The 20,066-nt window shown below is 35.0% G+C and overlaps 2 protein-coding genes across 2 annotated transcripts; one reads left to right on the top strand and one right to left on the bottom strand.

The window, feature by feature from the left end:
* Positions 1-1,665: 1,665 nt before the first annotated feature.
* LOC103939829 (transcription factor bHLH140-like) lies at positions 1,666-2,706 on the bottom strand. The gene has a single exon (XM_009349938.3). It carries the CDS (start codon positions 2,578-2,580, stop codon positions 1,984-1,986), a length of 597 nt encoding a protein of 198 aa, XP_009348213.1. The 5' UTR covers positions 2,581-2,706; the 3' UTR covers positions 1,666-1,983.
* A 10,651-nt stretch (positions 2,707-13,357) lies between these two features.
* LOC103939823 (UPF0098 protein TC_0109) lies at positions 13,358-14,563 on the top strand. Its single transcript, XM_009349935.3, has 2 exons — positions 13,358-14,009; positions 14,329-14,563. Exons 1-2 carry the CDS (start codon positions 13,581-13,583, stop codon positions 14,401-14,403), a joined length of 504 nt encoding a protein of 167 aa, XP_009348210.1. The 5' UTR covers positions 13,358-13,580; the 3' UTR covers positions 14,404-14,563.
* Positions 14,564-20,066: the final 5,503 nt, after the last annotated feature.

Raw genomic sequence — 20,066 nt, forward strand, 5'->3', positions numbered from 1 at the left:
TCCACATTTCCAAAATCCTTTTGGTAAGAGAGATTCTAAAAATGATTGTATGACAAACTAGAATTAAAAAGAGAAAACATTAAAACAACAAATTAAAAAAGGTACGGTAACCAGTTTTCCAACGTGCTTGGTGCATTTAATTAATTAGCTTTCTCATGTGTTGGTGACTCATTTAGTACTATTTTTTTTTTTTAAGGAAAGTACGATATTCATTAAGTAAATTAGAAAACGTACAAATTGAGGATAGCATGCAAAATAGACCTCGATAAAACCTTGTTAGTGGATTTCAACCCGATCGAAAGAAAAAAAGTGTCTCGCATAACAAGATAACCTATCCTCAAATGATAATACATACGCAAATTATAAAACATCTTCGAACAAAATATCGCTAAGCAAATCAGAGGGTTCTTCAAACCACACAAACTCTTCATTGCTACCAATTCCCACACAAACTCTTCGTTTAGTACTACTTATATAAGAAGTATTTATGCTCATAAAAGGTTTTGCTAAATTTTATTTTTTAGTAGCTCGAGTGCCTAAATTGATTTTACACACTGCCAAAGCATTTCATTTTATTCATGGTAGTTTTGGGGAACTTTGTATCACTTTTATTATTTGACTACAATTTTAATTCATGGATTTGAAGGAAAAGTAAACGATACTCGTTAATAACGACCTAGTTCGTTAATTTTAACTAGAAAATTAAGGATTCAACGTTTAGTAAAAAATATATGGTTGGGCAAGGTGAACCCTAATTAACTCAAATATTAATTAAAAATTCAAGTGTTTCACAAAGAAGTGCATATGCTTCTTTATAAAACGCTTTTAGGTTGTATAAACGTAATCATAATTTTTTTTTTTTTTGTTAACACACTTTTTACTCTTCCAAGAACGTTCCAAACAAACCATATCAGTGATTGATTTTTGTTTGATTAATAATTTTGACTAATTTACTCTTTGTATATTCCTTTTTCTCTCTTTAGCATAACAAGTACAACGAATTCAAAAACAGTTAAACAACTTTCCATTACATTTGCTTCCTTATAAATGTAAGGTTTAATTTTAAAGAACTTTAACGAAAAGCTTCCGGCACAGTTTATTTTAATGAAAAATCATATTTTTACACTAAAAGATCAATCTTGGTACTATTTACTTTACTCTTTATTTTTTTCTTATCGTTAAAACTAAAAATTTTCAAATCATTTTCATTAATTTTCTTTTAACTTTATGGCATGATAGAATATGGATTGTGCAACAATTCTATTATCCGTCCAATCATTCTAGTTAGCAAGAAAAACACTTAGTTAGCAAAAACAAAAAAAAAAAAAAAAAAAAAACCCAAACCCAATGCTCGTAAATTGATCTTTTAGTAGAAAAACACTTCTTAGCAATATAAAAAATTAAACTAAAAACTTGTAAATAGTGGGTGGGGATATGAAATGGTTGCAAGTTTGCAACAGCATTTTGATACAAGAGAACCCCCTTAATGCCGGAGGAAACTAATGAGTACCGACCCAGAAGCTTACTTAGCAACATGATCTACTAATTCAGCCTAAAACCCACCGGATATTTTAGCTAATCCACACTTTTAGGATCATTCCTAGGTTCATCAGCACACCATATTTGCACTTAATCTAAATCAGTCAAGACAGAAACCAATCAAACACAGAGAACATTCCTTTCCATTTTTAGAGCAACACAAAGTAACATTAGTTAAAAGAAACATTTTTGTTATTGAAACACACCATACTACCATATAATCACATCTAACTCCCCAACATACTAATTCATAACCTAAGAGAGAGACAGAGATTTAAGCTAGCTATTTTCTGATGAAAATAAATTAAGATTAAGCGAAATTAGCTCTTCGTCAATGGTGATGCGAGGTACCAAACCGTTTCCTTGAGAAAAGAACCATTGCACGGAGAACCCTCTCGCCCGTCCCCTCTTTACTAAAGCTAGCTAAAATATTTCATATAGGCTTCAATATTGCCAATTGTTCCTTGACCTTTGGAAGCAATTGTACTCGGGCATTATTGGAATATTAACTGCTGGTGGTGACGGTGGTTGCACTGAAGCAGCAGCACTAACGAAATCGCTGTGAGCGTACACATCATGAGTCTGCTGATGAAGCTGGTGAGAAAGATGATCAAAGCACCCAGTTGGACAAAGATCATGATCAAGAAACCCAATTGGATGAAGATCATGATCATGAGCTGGAATATCCATCAACATGGACGGTGGTGATGATGACGACAAGGGATCATGGTAATCGTCCGCAATGTTGATCATGGTCTCGTGAAGCCATATCTGAGTCTTGAGGAACTTCACATAGTGGATGGCCTCCTCCAGCATGGACACCGTGTCCAGCTTTGTCCCGCCAGGAACCAAGCTCTGCAAGATCTTGAAGCGGTCGCTGATCCTGTGCCTCCTCTCCCTAGCCGCAACGCTCTGTGGGTCAGTGGACAGCCTCACTCCATTACTTTTGTTCTTCCCACCACCACGATTGTTTTTTGTCACGGAAGAACAAGAGCTGGCGAAATTATTTGAGTTAGAGTCAGTGGTAGTGAGGTAGTCCATTTAGCTAGGCAAGCACAGTAAAACTGGGCTTTTGTTGCTAGCTAGAACTTGGTAGGGATAAGTGCTTTTGGGTACATATTTATAGACAGGGAAAGATAGACTCTGGATTTCTTTATTAATTTGATGGTTTTGAATGAAGGAGAAGGAGAAGGAGAGGTGGAGAAAGATGTCGTCATGTAAGTCAGCCAATCTTTGGCGCAGGATTCGGGTGTCTACCCTAGTGTCCTATATAGCCTAACCAGGAGGCCCAGGAGTTCTTTAGCCTAGCCAAGGTTTCCTCTGCTTTTTGCTTCTCTTTTCCTTTGTCATTTGGTAAATATTATATGGTTGTACGATATGTCTTAACTGACTTTGTGGTAACGTTGCTTTCATTCAAATTATTGTTCGGTTGATATGGTGAACAGTGGCTATAAGGTGTGCAAGTTGGAATGATATTTCTGATGTTGAAAATAAAATTTTTAATTTGAACTCGAAAATTTGAATAACTTTAGAAAAATTGGAAGGGAAATAATTTTATGAAGCTTTTGGTGATTATGTCCTCATCTGTCGAGGCTTGTCGAGCATGACATGTTGAGCCCTCCCAACATCTTTCGAGCGAATATTTTATCAAACACTTAATGGTCATTATAGGCTCTTATAAGATCTTCCAAGTCATTTTACCGTCTTTCGTGTGGTATAATTCATGATCAAGTTGAGGTAATAAAGATGGTATAATAAATGATTGGTTAAGATAGTAAAATGTATAATACAGTAAAACCTCTTAAAAGTAATATTCTATAAAAGAATAATCTCTTTAAAATCATAGGTAACAATTTGAGACTAGTTATGCATAAATTTTTTTTATCACATATTAAGGAAACACATATTCACGTAATAATAATAGTCAATGAGTACAAAAATATATAATATCACAAATAAATATTTAAGATGAACTAAAATATTTTCCAAAGTTTTTTGGGGGCGGCGGCTGGTCCTGTTGATGGGGCGGCGTCGGCTTTGTACACGGAGCTTTTTGCAGCTCGTTAGGCATTGGGGGCTGCTGACGAGAATCTACCCGCCTGATGTTAAGATTAAACTGGAAGGAGATTCATCTCTGGCGTTGGCTGCCATGGCAGGGCGAGGAGAAGATGTTTCCGTTTGGGGGCCTGTTATTAACGATTTGAGAAGTCTTCTTATGGAGCTGCCTTTTGTGGAGTGCGGACATGTTCAGAGGGAAGCCAACTCAGTTGCGCATAGTCTTGCTCGGATGGGACTCACTTGTATTCAAGAGGTGCTTAGGTTTGAGGAGCCTCTGGATTTTATTCAAGATCTCTTATTTGAGGAAGGAATGTAATCTTGTTTTCTATTGTTCATTTGAGGATAGTTCTTTTGTTGTACGGAATACTCTTTTCTTTAGACCTGGTTGGAAGTACTGACAAGATTTCTATCGAGGTCCATTTAGCACACTATTCTCAATTTGTACGAATTATGATTTGTTTTAATGAATATCGTACTTGTTTCAAAAAAAAATTTATATATATATATATATATATATATATATTTCTAAAGTTGTTTAGGACAATACTTTAGTGTTTAAAATCGATATCACGTCTTTGAGTTTGCCTGCATAATACTTCGTCAACATGATCCCTTCTTGTTGAAGCCAAAATATTTCTAGCTTCTCAAGCATGTTTACAACTTCCTGGCATAAAACTTTTGGTATTTCCATACTGTCATCCTCAGGAATCTTGTTTAACAAATACAATATTTAATAAAGATGAATAAGTTAATAAATAATATTTTTTCACTACACCTCTATTAAGTAATAACCCCTCTAAAATTATAGACTTGGTTTTATTTTAACTTTACAACCTTATAGAATTGTTGTTGTACAGGATTAATTAAGATGGCATAAAACACAGTTGGTACAAATAATTTATTATTTCGAACCCAAGATTTTGTTGATGGTAACATATATTTTTTTTTTCCTCCACAAGAGCAAGAAGTGTGACCGAATTCAACAAATTAATTTGAGCTATTTCTGTTGAGAATGAATTTTACGTTAATGAGTGAAGGGATTTTGCATGTGCTTGCAAAAAGTTGGGCTACTCTTCATATTGTCAATGAGTTTTATGATGTAATCTTAGCTTTCATCTCAATATAAGAGCAGGTTATTCCACTTGTAAAACTCAACGGCCATACATGTTTCACGTCATCCCATTTGTATTGAATATGGGTTAGACTTAAAAATTCGTTAAACGTAAGAAAACACGTTGATAATAAATCTCACGTTGATGAGATGATAGATCTTACATGAACTTATGAGATTTGACTATTCCTTATATTATCAACAATTATGGTGAAACTTCAGCTCTCTTTAATTTCATTTTATATATTTTCTTGTATCTATTTTTAACTTATAACCGATTATATAAGGCAAATTATTTATCTCCAATTGAGAGCGCCTTCCTCGTAAAATAAAGGAATAGTGCCTCTAAATCAGTCGGCAAGAGAGAATGAGAGAGGGTGTATTGTTGTTAGGGTTGGACCGTCGGAGTCAAATTGGCTTTTCGTGTCTGGTCAGGAATTAAGGGAAAGACTAAAGAGAGAAGTGGGTGGGGGTGGGGGTCCTTTTTTGGGAAATCTAAGTGGATGTAACGTAGTTGCAGGTGTGTCTAAATCCGAGGACCAAATCCTTGCCGGGCTTTTAAATTGTACGATTATGCTTTTTATAGTTTTTATCCTTAGGATATACACTGTTTTCTGAAAGTGATTTACCATTCATGTCCTCTCAATTACACCTCTTTAGGAATAAAAAGAAAAGGATTCGAGGTCTAATCATGAGCTCTTCTTTTGAAGAGATTTATTTTAGCAAAACTTGCTTCTACAACGTACTGCTACGATCCAAGCTGAATACTGGCCTTGAATAATTAACCCGAGAGTAATATTGTTAGGTAAATTAAATTTACAAATTAAATCACGTGTCACGAATAAAAAATAAAAAAAATAATGAAAATATCTTGAAAAGTTTTAGTTTTAATAAAAAAACCATGTTATCAGTTTTGTTTAATGATTAGTACAAGACCTATATTAAAGTAATCCAACTAAAAATGGACCAACTATAATAAATTATGATTTGTCGATTTTATCCCTAACTTTTTAAGGTGGATTTCCAGATTTTTGTCGTTAATAGACTTCATCGTTGTTTTGCAGACCTTCTTCTTTTTCTTTGAAACAAAAATATATATCCTCATACTATTTAATTTATATTTTGTATTATTTCATTGAAATGTGATCGTCGTTATTATTTATAGTGTATTCGAGGTACTGTTTTTCAATTTTTATTCATCAATGGAGTTCATCGTTTGTTTCTCCAAAAAACTAAATTTGATATCTGCAGGCTATTCAATAATAACGATGGGTCACTGTTTTTGGACTGTAAAATAAACTATTTTTGGATTTTAAGTAAAATTGTTTCTGGAATCTAAGTTACTTTTGTCTGGAATCTAAGTCACTTTTTTCTGGAATCTAAGTCACTATTTCTAGATCCAAATAAAATAGACACGCTGTTTCTTAAATGTAAGTTAGAAAATAAATAGTGAAATTCACTGTATTTGGATTCAAAGCAAAATAAGCACCCTATTTCTTAAATATAATCAACTGATGCATGAAAGAAAAGAAACAATCAAAAGTTAAAATATAGACTGTTTCTGGAATCTAAATCACTGTTTCTGGAATCTAAATCACTGTTTCTGGATTTTGGTTCTTTTCTTTTTAGATCTAGTGTTTGTTTGTGCACAGACAAAACAAACACTGTATCTGATTTTTTTTTTTCCAGAAACAATATTATGTTTTGGGTTCTCTAGAAACAGTTTTATGTTTTGGTTTTTTTTTTTTTTTCCAGACACTTTTTCGCTAGTTTCTACCATTAAACTTCTTTGAACTTGTTTCGGCAACTTGTTCCGATGAATGCTTTATTTTTCAACTTTGATTTGGTTGTTTTTGAAATGGAGGAATTCGATTTGATTTGATAGGAATACATAGAATTATTATGACGGTTTCGTGCTGGGTTGATGTCACATCCCGGCCCGGGGCGAACAACTTCCCGGGCCCACTCCACCACCGTAGCACGAAATTGTCCGCTTTGGACTTACCATTCCCTCACGGTTTTGTTTCTGGGAACTCACACGAGAACTTCCCAGTGAGTCACCCATCATGGGAATGCTCTCGCGCGCTACTCGCTTAACTTCAGAGTTCTTACAGAACCCGAAGCCAGGGAGCTCCCAAAAGGCCTCGTGCTAGGTAGGGAGGGGAATATACATATAAAGATCACTCCCCTGGGCGATGTGGGATGTCACAATCCACCCCTTTTAGGGACCCGACGTCCTCGTCGGCACACGCGCGACCAGGGTTAGGCTCTGATACCAATTGTCACATCCCGGCCAGGGGCGGACCACTTCCCGGGCCCACTCCACCACCGTAGCACGATATTGTCTGCTTTGAGCTTACCATTCCCTCACGATTTTGTTTCTGGGAACTCACACGAGGACTTCCCAGTGGGTCACCCATCATGGGAATGCTCTCGCGCGCTACCCGCTTAACTTCAGAGTTCCTACGGAACCCGAAGCTAGGGAGCTTCCAAAATGCCTCGTGCTAAGTAGGGATAGGAATATACATATAAGGATCACTCTTCTGGGCGATGTGGGATGTCACAGTTGAGTTTGGTGAAGAGTCAGGACAATATCGAATCATTTAGGGGTATTTACAGAAATGTAAATTTGTAGTGGGTTGGGCTTGTAAGTTTGACCCGTGGATAATATTTTTGGATGTTTTTTTTATTAAACTTTGAGTCATTTTGGTTAAATAACATTTTGGGATGGTTTTTGGTTAAATATTTGTTGGCTCAAACCATTTTCCTTAAAGCTCCCTAAAAAATAAGTATGTTAATCAACATTTAAGTAATAATTCAACTATCAACTTCTATGTCATTTTGTTTATGTTGTATAATACATGTATAATATTATAGGTGAGAAATTCTTTTGAATTCAAAAGATAGAAATTAGGCAAATATATTATGTTGTATGCTGATTTCTCTTTATCCTTAGATCTCATATCATAATAGTACTTTTAAATTTTCTCATGAAAGACATTTAGCAAGTGGAATACACGTGGGTGGAGAGTTTATTTAGACTCGCTTATTGAGCGAGCCGTGCTAGCATCTCCCATATATATATATATATATATATACAAGGATGAATGCTAATTCTTTAGCCCTAACTAGTGCAAATGTATGGAAAATATTTTGCCCTAGATCACAACAGTACTTTCATCAGTGTCCTCCATTCCATTGGGCGTTGAAAAATACATTGATTCATTCATTACAAGTTTCGTTTCACTTCTTAGATTCAAATTTTTTGCTTCAGCAGTGCAAATGATGGATTGTTACTTTTCCCTCAAGACAAAATAACAAAAGCAAAGCAAAGGAAATTAAGGAACCAGGTGGGGCTTGGGGTCCCTAGCAGGACACATGAGGCTCCAGTTTATTTGACAATAGGAGTGTGTAGAACCCTAATTATTCTTACTTGTTCAAAAGAAAATTACCTGCTACATCTGTTTTCGTCAAACCGCACATCAGTCACAAACTTCAGCAGATGTATGAGGTGATGGTCTTGGCCACATATTATTTTGACATAAATTCGTTTTTGTTTTTCTATTCAATTATTTCAACGCCATCATATATATCTTCAATAGTATGTATAAGTTAAGTATGTTTAGCCAAAAAATATAATAAGTTTAGGTCTGTATATAGCTAATTTAGGTGGACAAAAACGGAGCTAGAAATTAATTAAGTGGGCATATCTTACAAAGTTCAATCTCCATTTTCTTGACAAATCAGGGTAATTTGTTCAACTAATTGTTACAAAAGCCCAATTTAATTTGTCACATTTTTCTCCAATATTTCCTTTACTCATTGTATTAACAAAATTATGCAACACAGCATGGTTTTAGACAAGAAAGTAAGTGAGAAAGTAGATGGGTTTAGAGGCACTTAAGAATTAATTGGAATTTTGTAAATAATTTAACAAGATTAACATAAAATTCCCAAATGAAAGGGGTGAGAGTGGCATGTGTCCCTGGACCTATGCTCCATTCGTCCATGGAGGTGGATCGAAGTGCACATGCATACGGCCAATTCCTATATATAACGTTAGTGATCCTAAAGTCAGTCTGGCATAAAGTGACCCAAATTCATCTTTTGAATTCTGTAAGGTACATTTTACATGTTAAAACCCCAACGTATTTCATATATTTAATGTAATATAGATTTTTAGCACAATGACATGTATTTCTGTAAAATAATGCATTAATTAAAAAAAAACCAAGAACTTATATATTATTCCACTGTCCACACAGACTGGGATGGAGGGAGTTGGTAACCTGCGGATTAGCCACTTGATGTTTGAGTATTGGGCCCACGAAGATTGGAAATGGAAACATCGACATCATATGTAGGGATGATTTACTGTTGAGGGAAAGTAAGTTACTGTTACGAGCGGCTGGAATGGTTTTTAGCTTTATAAGGTGAATACAGTACAGATTCTGGCCGGATATTTTTTTTTGGAAATCACAGATATTCTGTGATCGTGATCGTTTATTGTATATCATGCAGTTATTTTTCGTTATATACTATTTATATTTAATTTTAAATTTTAAAATTTAAATGATTTTTAACCGTACGATATACGATGAATAGTGACGATTACGGAATTCTCAAGATTCCAAAAAAAAAAAAAAAAAATCCGGCAATGTTCCACAGTGCACAGGGTATTATTACTGTTGCTGCAGTTTTTGAGTAACAGAAACGTTACGAAAGGTCTTCTGCGTTGCCCTAGCTGTTTCATTTGCTTTTCTTTTTTCATGGTTTTACACTCATCCTTCAAAGTCTCAAACCTTCTCCACCTTCCACATCCCTTTCTGCATTTAATGGAAGTTGACTTGTTCTTACTGCTTGTACAGTTTTTGGGACCGATACGATAAAAGTAGAATTAAGGAGGAGCACACGCAAGTACAAGGATCACGGAACTCCAGACTATATAAAATACGCATCATTTTAAATTACTTATCAAATATTGGTTTTTGAGTTGACATTATCACACAGAATTTAGCTGAAAACGTTGGAAGAATGTAAAGTCTGAGTCCCCAACTTCCCTGCACTGTTAAAAAGCCATAAAATGATGATTATAGTTGGACTTAACACATAGACACATAATATGTTCTCATATTTAATAATATAGATTATATGTTGCGGTGTATTATGCGGCTTAATTCCGTTTCCCTTCCTCTTAGTGTGTATGTAAAAGAAAAAGAGTACGTAAACATGATAATATCAACTTTGGACAACATACATATATATGTAGAAATGTTCTCTTAATTGTTGAAAAAGACCAAATCCGTTTGAAAGATAAATAGAAGAAATAGATAAAGATACTAAAGCGATGGTCGGTTAATTTTCTCGTGTTCCCAAATCAATAAAGTTAAAAAAAAAAAAAAAGAGTTATATTGACACGAAGATTCCATATATTACATTCTAGAAATATAAAAGTATTTTGAACAAAATTTGCATGAGTTATTTACTTTTTCTTTTAAGTTTTGTTTTGAATCTTTAGCACAATCAAAATTAAAGTTAATCATCTAATCAAGGATTTCAACAAGAAAAAGTACATAAACATGAAAAAATAACGACTTATAAACGGCTGCTTTATTATGATTTTCAGATGATATCGTTTTATGTGTAAAGTTCAAAAAATAAGTCTTTGAAAATTCAGTTTCAGAACTGCAAAAAGCAATATATTCCTGTAAAACATATATGAGCTGCGCCTGCATGAACAAGATTATAGTGTTCGTACTATGTATTCGACCAAACAAAAAAATGATGAACTAAATATTGTTTTATACGAATCGGCCTTACAACGCAGATCAATGGAGACGTATCAGAAAAGGGGCTGTCCTTAGCACTGATCTGCTACCATGCCCTATCACTTCATCAACACATACATACACACATGCAACTTGGAATGCTTTCACCTTGTCTTAAGGCAACACGTGCCTGCCTGATGGAACTGTTTTTCTTTTGAGTAGATGCACAAAATTGTCAAACACCCTACAGCAACATCAGCAGGATTGGATGTTACGCTGCGTTTAGGCATATATTATTACGGATAATACTTGAATACTTATTACTGAGTGCTCATTTTTTTTATTTTGTTCAATGATATTTTAATTATCTATTTTTATTGTTTCAAAAAATAATATACATGTTATTTAATTTTTCTTCAACCTAAAAAAGAAAGAAAAACTAATGAAAAATGTTTGAAAGTTTTGAGTTTTAAGAATAAAAACAAAATAAAGGGTAAAGTGAATAGTACCATAATTGACTTTTTAGTGTAAAAATATGAATTTTCGTTAAAATTTCTTATATTACAAGGGATATATTAAATTTTTTTATTGAACCAAATGAAAAATGAATACATAAAACACTACATAAATATTATCGCACCGTTGTCATAATAGACCACTCTATAAAAGCTTTTATCGGTCAGTACACAGTTACACACAGTCTCCCCATTCCGGGCATTCCCACGGTCCCATAACCAATAATTGCAAATTACATACCTCCTAATCATTATTTTTTTCTTCTTTTGAAGTTTGAAGCTATATATCGTACTCCCTAGTCGTATTTGGTCTCTCTTTTTATTTCGTCTAATCTAATCACAAAATCAGAAACTTTGGGAGCAATTTGAATGGTTAAATATATTCTTGGATCAGACTAGCCCAATTTTCATGAATGGCCCAAGATTTAGGATCTCATCCGTCGAAGCTAGGCAACTCTATTGCAAGATCAGCGTGGACTTTTGACGAAACTAACACTGTGTTTGGATGGAGAATTTCTAAATTACCACAGAATTTTAAATGATGGGAATTACAAACGTGGGAAAACTGCTTTCCCATCCTAATTCCCTAGTTTAAGTGAAATTCTGTTTCATTTTACTGTATCCAAACAGAGCATAAAACATATATAATCTCATTGCTCTGTGAGGTTGATCGAACAATCTACGTAGTCAGATGGTTTGACAAAAAGAAATTCGTATTTAACAGAGAGGGCAAGATATTATGAATTCAATTAAAACAGCCCAGACTATTAAATTAAAGTGAACCACTCTGAGAAATAAAATAAAAAAAATGCTAGAAATACCACCAATGTAATATAAATATATGATTTACATAGCATCACGCATAAAAACGATAATATCCTATTGAATAGAACTTAATTGAATTCAAGACACATTCATGTAAGCATGTGAGTGTCAATGAATATATTTATTGATTTCTTTTCAATCCATTAACTTGGCAAATGAGTTAGTTGGTGTTGAGGAAATTACGGAATCTCGTTTTAATTAAGATTTGGAGTCCTTATTGTGCAACTAACTAAAAGGACTTATGTGAGTAGACAAGATATCGATATCATTTAAGACTCTAATGTTATCCTATGATTTGGCCAATCCCTACTAATTAGCAATAGGCCGGATCATAAGGAGACTCATCACTATAATAGGTAGTCCCTGTACTCATATCATCCTTATCAATGCTAAAAACCCTATTCTATAACAAGGACTATCGGCTGTTGAGTGCAAAAGACTTCCTTCAAAACCCTAGCAGTCATGGCTTATTCTTCCTCCTCTTCGGCAGATAAGTTTGTTTTTCTTTTTAATTATTTGATTTATTTATTGTAATTCTATTTCTTATACCTGTGATGCTAGTAACCTGTTGATTGCTAATTACTTACAATTCATGCATGTACCAATTGAGATATATAAAAAAATACAATGTTCTAATCCATATCTACATTTTCATTGAATTTTTTTTGTTACCTTCATTTCAGTTCTTTAGGAATCCTAACGACTATTTTACAGTGATGAAAGCTCAAAAGGTAAAGACATGGAAACAACGATTATGGTGAATCAATTGTATGATATTTTTGTTGAAGAAGATCATACTGTCAAACCACTGAAAAATTATTTATGGACAGATCAACATGATGCACGTCAACCCTAATGAAATATTACTTAGGTCTAGGTGATCAAGCTCCATGATATACCGATGAGAGATTTTGTGGGCGCTATCGAGTGCGCCTACGTAATATTTTATACAAAAACCAGATGCGCTAGAAGTTATGCCGTTATCACTTTATCAAAAGACATTTGTGCTCTAAATGAAATGTCAATTGAATTGTGCAATGAGTATTGTAAGATGATGGAAATTTTTGTAAAGTAGTAATAGTCGTGCTTTTCGTCATTTTCCACTACTCATCGCATAAGACATTTGCATATGCTATCATTTAGAACACGGTTGTTATATTTTGACAAAGCGATAAACCAATAGCTCCCAGTGCATATGATTTTTGTATAAAATAAGCATCGTTGCTGACAACTCCAACTATGCAATTTTGAACAATGAAGGCAGCAATCGGTAGCTCCTCCGAAATTGCTTCGCGATATATCTTGGAGATTGATCACGTAAGACTGAAACAATCTTTCTTTAGGCATTGATGTGTGTTATAGTGGAGCTTTAAAAATTTTATGGTATTAGAATAGGTTATTAGCATGTTAGTTAACGACTACACATACTTTATGTTTTACTCAATCTATTTTGCCTATTTAAGAAACTTGCTGAGAATAAATCCGACTAAAAGATGGAATCACTTTCTATGTTATGGTAAAACTTCAATTTGACATATTCTTCACGACTAATGGGCCTCTTAGAAACGGAAGACTCGAGCAAGCTCCACATGTCATCGTACGTGTCACATCACGATACACCTCGCACCTTCTATCGCCAACACGAAACTTCTTCACACAAACGTGTCTAATATTTGCGCACCCAAAAACCAGATCTGTATAAAGCTCGTACCTAAAAATAGCCATATAAATCACCAAAGTGCATATGTACAAACCAAAAGAGCTATGGCTTCCGGCGACGAATTCAGATTGACATCACCCGAAATAGACCACGAAGGAAGGTTGCCCAGAAAATACACAGGAGAGGGTCAAGGAGCAAAAAAGAACATATCTCCACCTTTAGAATGGTACAACTTGCCGCAAGGGACCAAGAGCCTAGCCCTAGTTGTACAGGACATTGACGCACCCGACCCAAAGGGTCCGCTCGTGCCTTGGACGCATTGGGTCGTGGTGAACATTCCACCGACTCTGAAAAAACTGCCGGAGGGTTTTTCCGGTAAAGAAGAGGAGGTGGGTGGTGATTATGGCGAGATCAAGGAAGGTAACAATGATTGGAAGGTGCCTGGGTGGCGTGGGCCTATGCTGCCTAATCATGGTCATAGGATCGAGTTCAAGCTTTATGCTTTGGACGATGATCTGCACCTAGGTCACAAGGTATGTTTGTAGGTCTATGTTGTCTTTTAACATTCAAACAGAATCTGTTCTCTTGTTAGACTATTTGATAACATAAATAGTTAAGTCAGTTCTTATATATTGTTAGATTATGAATCCGATTGATCACGTAAATCGACTATGTGACAACATAAATAATTAAATCAATTCTTATATATTGTTAAATTGTGAGTCTGATTGATCTCGTAAATTTTCACTAAAGCGTGACTCGGATTTAAGCAAATATTAGTAATAGAATATTAAACCTTTTAGAAACAGTTTATTTTATTTTATTAAATGTTAAAATTTGGGTGAGTTGCAGGTGACGAAGGAGAAGGTGTTGGAGGCAATTGAAGGGCATGTTCTGGGAGAAGCAGTGTTGATCGCCATTTTCTGATGCTAATTACTATATATTAGTTGTTTGGATGTTGTACTTTGACTTTTTTATCATGCACTTTTTTTCACTTAACGTGTGATGTTATCTTTAGTTTCTCAAGTTCTGAGCAAGACAATAATGTGAAATTAGTTTTTTTTTAAAAAAAAAAGCCTTCAAAAGAGTTGGGAGTTTTCGGAGCAAATATATATTACATGAAGTTAGAGGTCTGCAGGGAAACTGTTGGTTGGACTCCAAAATTAGAGATGCTTATGATTGAAAAAAGAAAAAGAAAAAAATCATGGAACAAATTATCCTTTCATATGATTTGGTGGATTTTATTGTGCATGACCTTTTGTTTGGTTTTGATACATTGTGAGCTAAGGTAGGCGCGGCCCTAGGCCTCAAATATTAATCCCAAGGCCCATGATAATATTGTTAAGCAAATGCTTTATAACGTAAGTGATTTCCTCCACCTAATTTGTGACGCAGCTAATTTCCTTCAAACCCTTTTTGGCATATTTGCGGTTAACTCTTGCACTCTATTTTTGTTAAAAAATTTGTCATATAACCTTCAACTTGATTCAGTTAAATAATGACCATTGGAGTTGCTCCGTTTAATGATGATAACATTAGTAATTGGAATTGGAGAATGCGTACGTGTAGTATTGAAGAGGGACTGAAAGAAGTGATTAGTGTTTTTGGGATTTTGTGAATAGTGTATTTTGGATTTTCGGCATTCGTTTTTGGCCCCATGATACTTGTTTTGGTTTGGAAAGGGTTTGGCAAGATGAGTCCAACACACGGCTTTTTTATTTTTTATTTTTTATTTTTTTGTGACATAAGACGTTTTGGGTGTTTAAACATCGTTTAGGGTGTCTAAACATCGTTTAGGGGTTTAGAACAGCGACGGGAATAGTGTATTTTGGCTTTTAGGTATTTGTTTTGGCCCGTGATTCCTTTTTCGGGTGGGAAAGGCATTGGCAGGTGGCAACACGGGTCCAACACACGGCTTTTTAGTGACATAAGATGTTTTTGGAGGTGTTAGGGGTTTAGAACATCTTTCTAAAAGTTTGTTGAGTGTTTTGAGTAATTTTGTAATTTTCTTTTTACTTTCTTTTGCGATTGGGATTTTCCTATGACTATTTGACTATTAGAGTTGTGTTGATTTTTTTTTTTAATCGATAACTGGGGTAAGTTACAGTTATTTATTCTTTCTGGGCCCAAAGATGTTATGGGGAATTTCACCCTACTCGTGACCACAGTGAAGTAGACTCATCAGCTCAGAGCAACGAACTTGGAACCTTCCATACTTTTGTTTATTAGGAAGCTGTAATCTGCGCTCTTACCAGTAGGCCATTTGATGTGGTTGAGTTGTATATTAATCATTAAATAAGAGTATTTTTTTATTATTAATTCTCTGGATTATCCGAGTTTTACTAAAACGAAATAGTTCGTGAATCCTTAATCAGATACTTTCGCTCTGTCAATTATGACCATCAAAGCCTAAATAAAAGTAGTACCATGGTTAGTGACTTTGAATCCAAAAACTACCTTTTTTTAACATTTGGGGGTGGCTGGGGACTGAGTTTGGAATTCGGTGCGGAAGGGATGAATGCTTTTAATGAAGATGATTTAAGTCTCAAATTTGTCATCTTATAAAATAAATCACAATTTAAACCGTCTCACTTCTAATTGTATCGAAGCTTTTTGAATAAAAAAAACTCTTACATTAATGCACGGGTGATTAAGTAAAGACAATCTTGATGTCATTAGTGTGGTCACGCCCATCTCTCTGAAACTTTACGTAAAGTGGATTTTAGATTTAGATCTGAATTACTTTTTTCACTTATAAACATAACCAATACAGCTCTACGTCTGGCCCACTCCAAAGTCCCTTTTGGGGGGGGGGGGGGGTGGTTAAACAAAAGAAAAAAAAAACTATATTGGCTATTTTATAAAATAAATCACAACTTATATGAAACGATATCACTTTTAATTGCACCAAAGTCTTTTACATAGAATTCTCACACTTATTAATTACATGTGCGATTAAGTAAAGACAATATCAATATTTTTAATAATTTATAGCGGCCCCCCTCTTAGAAACTTTTTTTGTCTGAGTCTCTCTAGAACTTTAGTACAAGTTCCTTGCACAATTAAGTAAGTGCCCTTAGGGCTGGTTTGGTATTGCTGTGTTTTGAAAAAAAGTTGCTGTGAGAATAAGCGGCTGTGAAATAAAGCAGCAAAGTGTTTGGTAAATTTTTTTGTAAAAGTGCTTTTGGAAAAAAAAAAAAAAAAAAAAAGCAGTATGATAGTGTTTGGTAAACTTTTTTGTAAAACAACTGTGACTATGTGAAATGACCAAAAAGGGTTTAATACTAGATGTGCTATTAAGGTTAAGCTCATTGTTTGTTAAAAATAATAAATAAAGATTCTTGATTCTTTCCTTCTACGGGCAGTAACAGATCATTCCCATATCTCTTGCTCTCCTCCCTCCTTCAGTCCCCCAAATCGACAAAAAGGGTTTAGGTTTCTTCGTTCCGCTCTGATTTTCCACCAAATGGTAGTTGAATTCTAGGGTTTCAGATTCAAACAATGAGCACCGCCAACTCCAATAACAGTACCAACCACCACCATGGCGACTGAGATCTCAGCTTGTGGTTCCTCGAGCAATCGCGGCTCGCCTCTGCTCGGGGGCTGACTGACGAGGACAAGGACTCCCCCACGGAGCTCAACACCATCAACAGCTCAGGCGGCTTCATCGTCGTGTCCCCTGATAAGCTCTCCACCAAGTACACCAGCGTCAATCTGAAGGAAAATTTGTGAAAAACATGTTTATTTAAGCAACATCAATAGCATGCAATTAACAATTAAAGGCAGAATCATGCTTGTATGCACTTAAAAACAAAACATTTACCCATGAAATTCAAAGCCTAGTAGATAGGTGAACCAAGACTCAACTCAAAACAAAGTGAGTTGAGAAATCAATACCTTTGTAGATTCCTCTTTGCATAAGTAAAGGCTAATCACCCAAAGAGAGGGCCTTCATTCCTTGCATCTTAGATCCATGGATTTGGATGGATGAAAAGGTTTCTCCAAGTTCCCAAAATTGAGAACCTCTAATTATTCATCACCAAGGCATAATGAAGAAGAAATGAGTGACCTTGGAGGAGTTTGATTGCTAGATGATCCCTCCAAGGTGGCCTAAATTTTAGAGAGAAAGGAGAGCTTGTGTTCTCATCCTTTCCCCAAAAAATACCATATGTAAATTTTAGGCTATAAAGTCCTTTATATAGTCCCTTCAAATAAGTGACAAAATGGACCAAAAGCCCTATTCTTCTAACATGGCAAGCCTATAGGGTTTATTGGGCTTTCAAGCCCTTTGTTTATTCAAGTTGTCATACAACTTGAGTTAATGGGCTTGACATTCAAATCCCATTGGGCCTTGCGGCCAAAAACTAACCCGAGGTCTTTAACGAACTTATTCGTTTGATTAATTAACATATTAATTAATCCTAGCCTTAGATAAACAATTAAACCATTTAATTATTCTTACTCATCTCCGTTGTTTCTTCAAACTCTACCTTACTCGGTGAACGATCCATTAGGTTCCTTTTAACGAGGCAGTGGGCGATTAAAACTCTTTCTAATCGATTGTGAATTGAAACTTACTTTCAATTCTCCCGTTAGTGATAATACACTTTTAGGGCTTCCACAAACCATGGTTGACGCCTAGCAGCATGTCATGGTTACCCAAGCTAATCAGAAGAGGTGGAGAACCTATTCAGTTTTAGGATTACAAATGCAATACGGTCTTTCTCTAATACAATACTCTTGACCACATTGTTTGGTTTGATAGTTTATTCATGTCTACTATCCAATGTGAGTCTTGTGCTTATATGATTACCTTGAATGTGATTTGGAACACATTCCTAAATCTCATTCATACTTTGGCCAAAGATTCTTAATCATATCATAGAGTATTCTCCCTCAAACAGTTTGAAGGTTAGAGATCCCTTGTTGCGCATTCACTTGCCTCCATGGCTAAGTGGCTTAACCCCAACGATGCCATGGACACCCTCCTGATGGAGTGACTTTGACATAATCAAAGATTAAGGACCTAACCACAAGACAACTGTGATGCCTCAGGTCAAAAGACTAATTTGCATTATCCCAACCATGAGTTCTCATGTGACATGAATATGAGAACTCTTCGTTGATCGTGTTCAGTGAACTCATTCTCTATTGAGCACCTACGTAATTGTCTTGATGTCACACACACCAATGACTCGAGACTAGTCACTCTCCCTGAGAGAAGACATAGCACGTACTGATCTTAACGGACTGTCAATGCTCAATTGACAATCCTATGATCAGGAACGTTTAGGATGTGTCAACGAAAGAATGGTCTCATGAATCTAACTTCTTTAGATCGCATTCTTCCAATCACATATTCCTTGGACTTATCGTTTAAGCATATAACATTTATATGAGACGGCTCAAACAATAATGTTTGCCCTTAATATTAAACTAGATTAGTTTAACATGTGAAATGTCCATAAAGTATCATCATATGATTGGTTTTAGGGCACATTTCCAACAATCTCCCACTTGCACTAGAGCCAATCAGCTTAGTCATCAGTGATGATACCTCTTTTGTAGTCATTTCATAAATGGCTGAGTAGTAGGCCTAGACAATGGATATCTATATGTTATCCATAGAAGCAACCTTGAGAATAATGACGTCACCATTATACATGATTCTCAATCATGTGGTTCAGTCTCTCATTTGAGTTCAGACCTTGATGAGACCTTGATTCCCTAGCTTGAGCTATCGCCCCATTAATGTCATACACTTTCTGGTTGGAACCGAATGGAGAGTTCATGAATGAACTTTCCCATCCAAACAACAATGTTGTAAGCTTCTATATGGCAATATATTTTGCATACATGATGGAACACATTAAAGTCATTACTTTTAACGTTTCCACCCAAATATCTCTTTAGTCATAATAAAGAGATATCTCATTATCACTTCATTCATAATGAAGAGATATTCTATGATGGATTAGATTCATAATCTAATACATTTACGCTTCCATTACGTTACTCTAATTCTTCCTCATTCTTGAGAAATCCATCCTTAGTATTTCTTAAATACCTAAGGATTCACTTGACGGTTGTCATGGTTCTGATCCTGGGCTTGCACTGATATCATCTTGTACCGTTCTAGGTACAACTTATATCAATGTTTTCATACAATATGAAATACATAAATTACCTTTCTGCGTATGCATAAAGGATTCTATTTACGCATTATTTCTTTGGGAGTCAAAGGGTACATTCCCTTTGAGAAGAACAACTTCCTAGTCTCACTAGAATTGTCATTCTAATTGAAGTTTATCATCATATGAGAAACTTCCTAGCATCTCATTGTCTATTTTAGGGATTGATATAATCCAATTATATCTTGAAATCTATCATTATAGATTTCCATCCCATGTATATAGACTATGTCTCCCATATACATTCTATCATTATAGAATGTTTAAAGTCATAACTTTAACGATGAAGAATTCCTTTCATTTTCAAAATTAATATATATCATGTATATATATTCAAATTTAGGAATATGATCAACTCCCACTAATCTTTTGTAAACCTAGTAAACAAAAGATTCATTT

The sequence above is a fragment of a genome, unplaced genomic scaffold, assembly GCF_019419815.1.
Source record: "Pyrus x bretschneideri cultivar Hongxiangsu unplaced genomic scaffold, Pyrus_bretschneideri_v1 Contig11, whole genome shotgun sequence".
Lineage (NCBI taxonomy): Eukaryota > Viridiplantae > Streptophyta > Magnoliopsida > Rosales > Rosaceae > Pyrus > Pyrus x bretschneideri.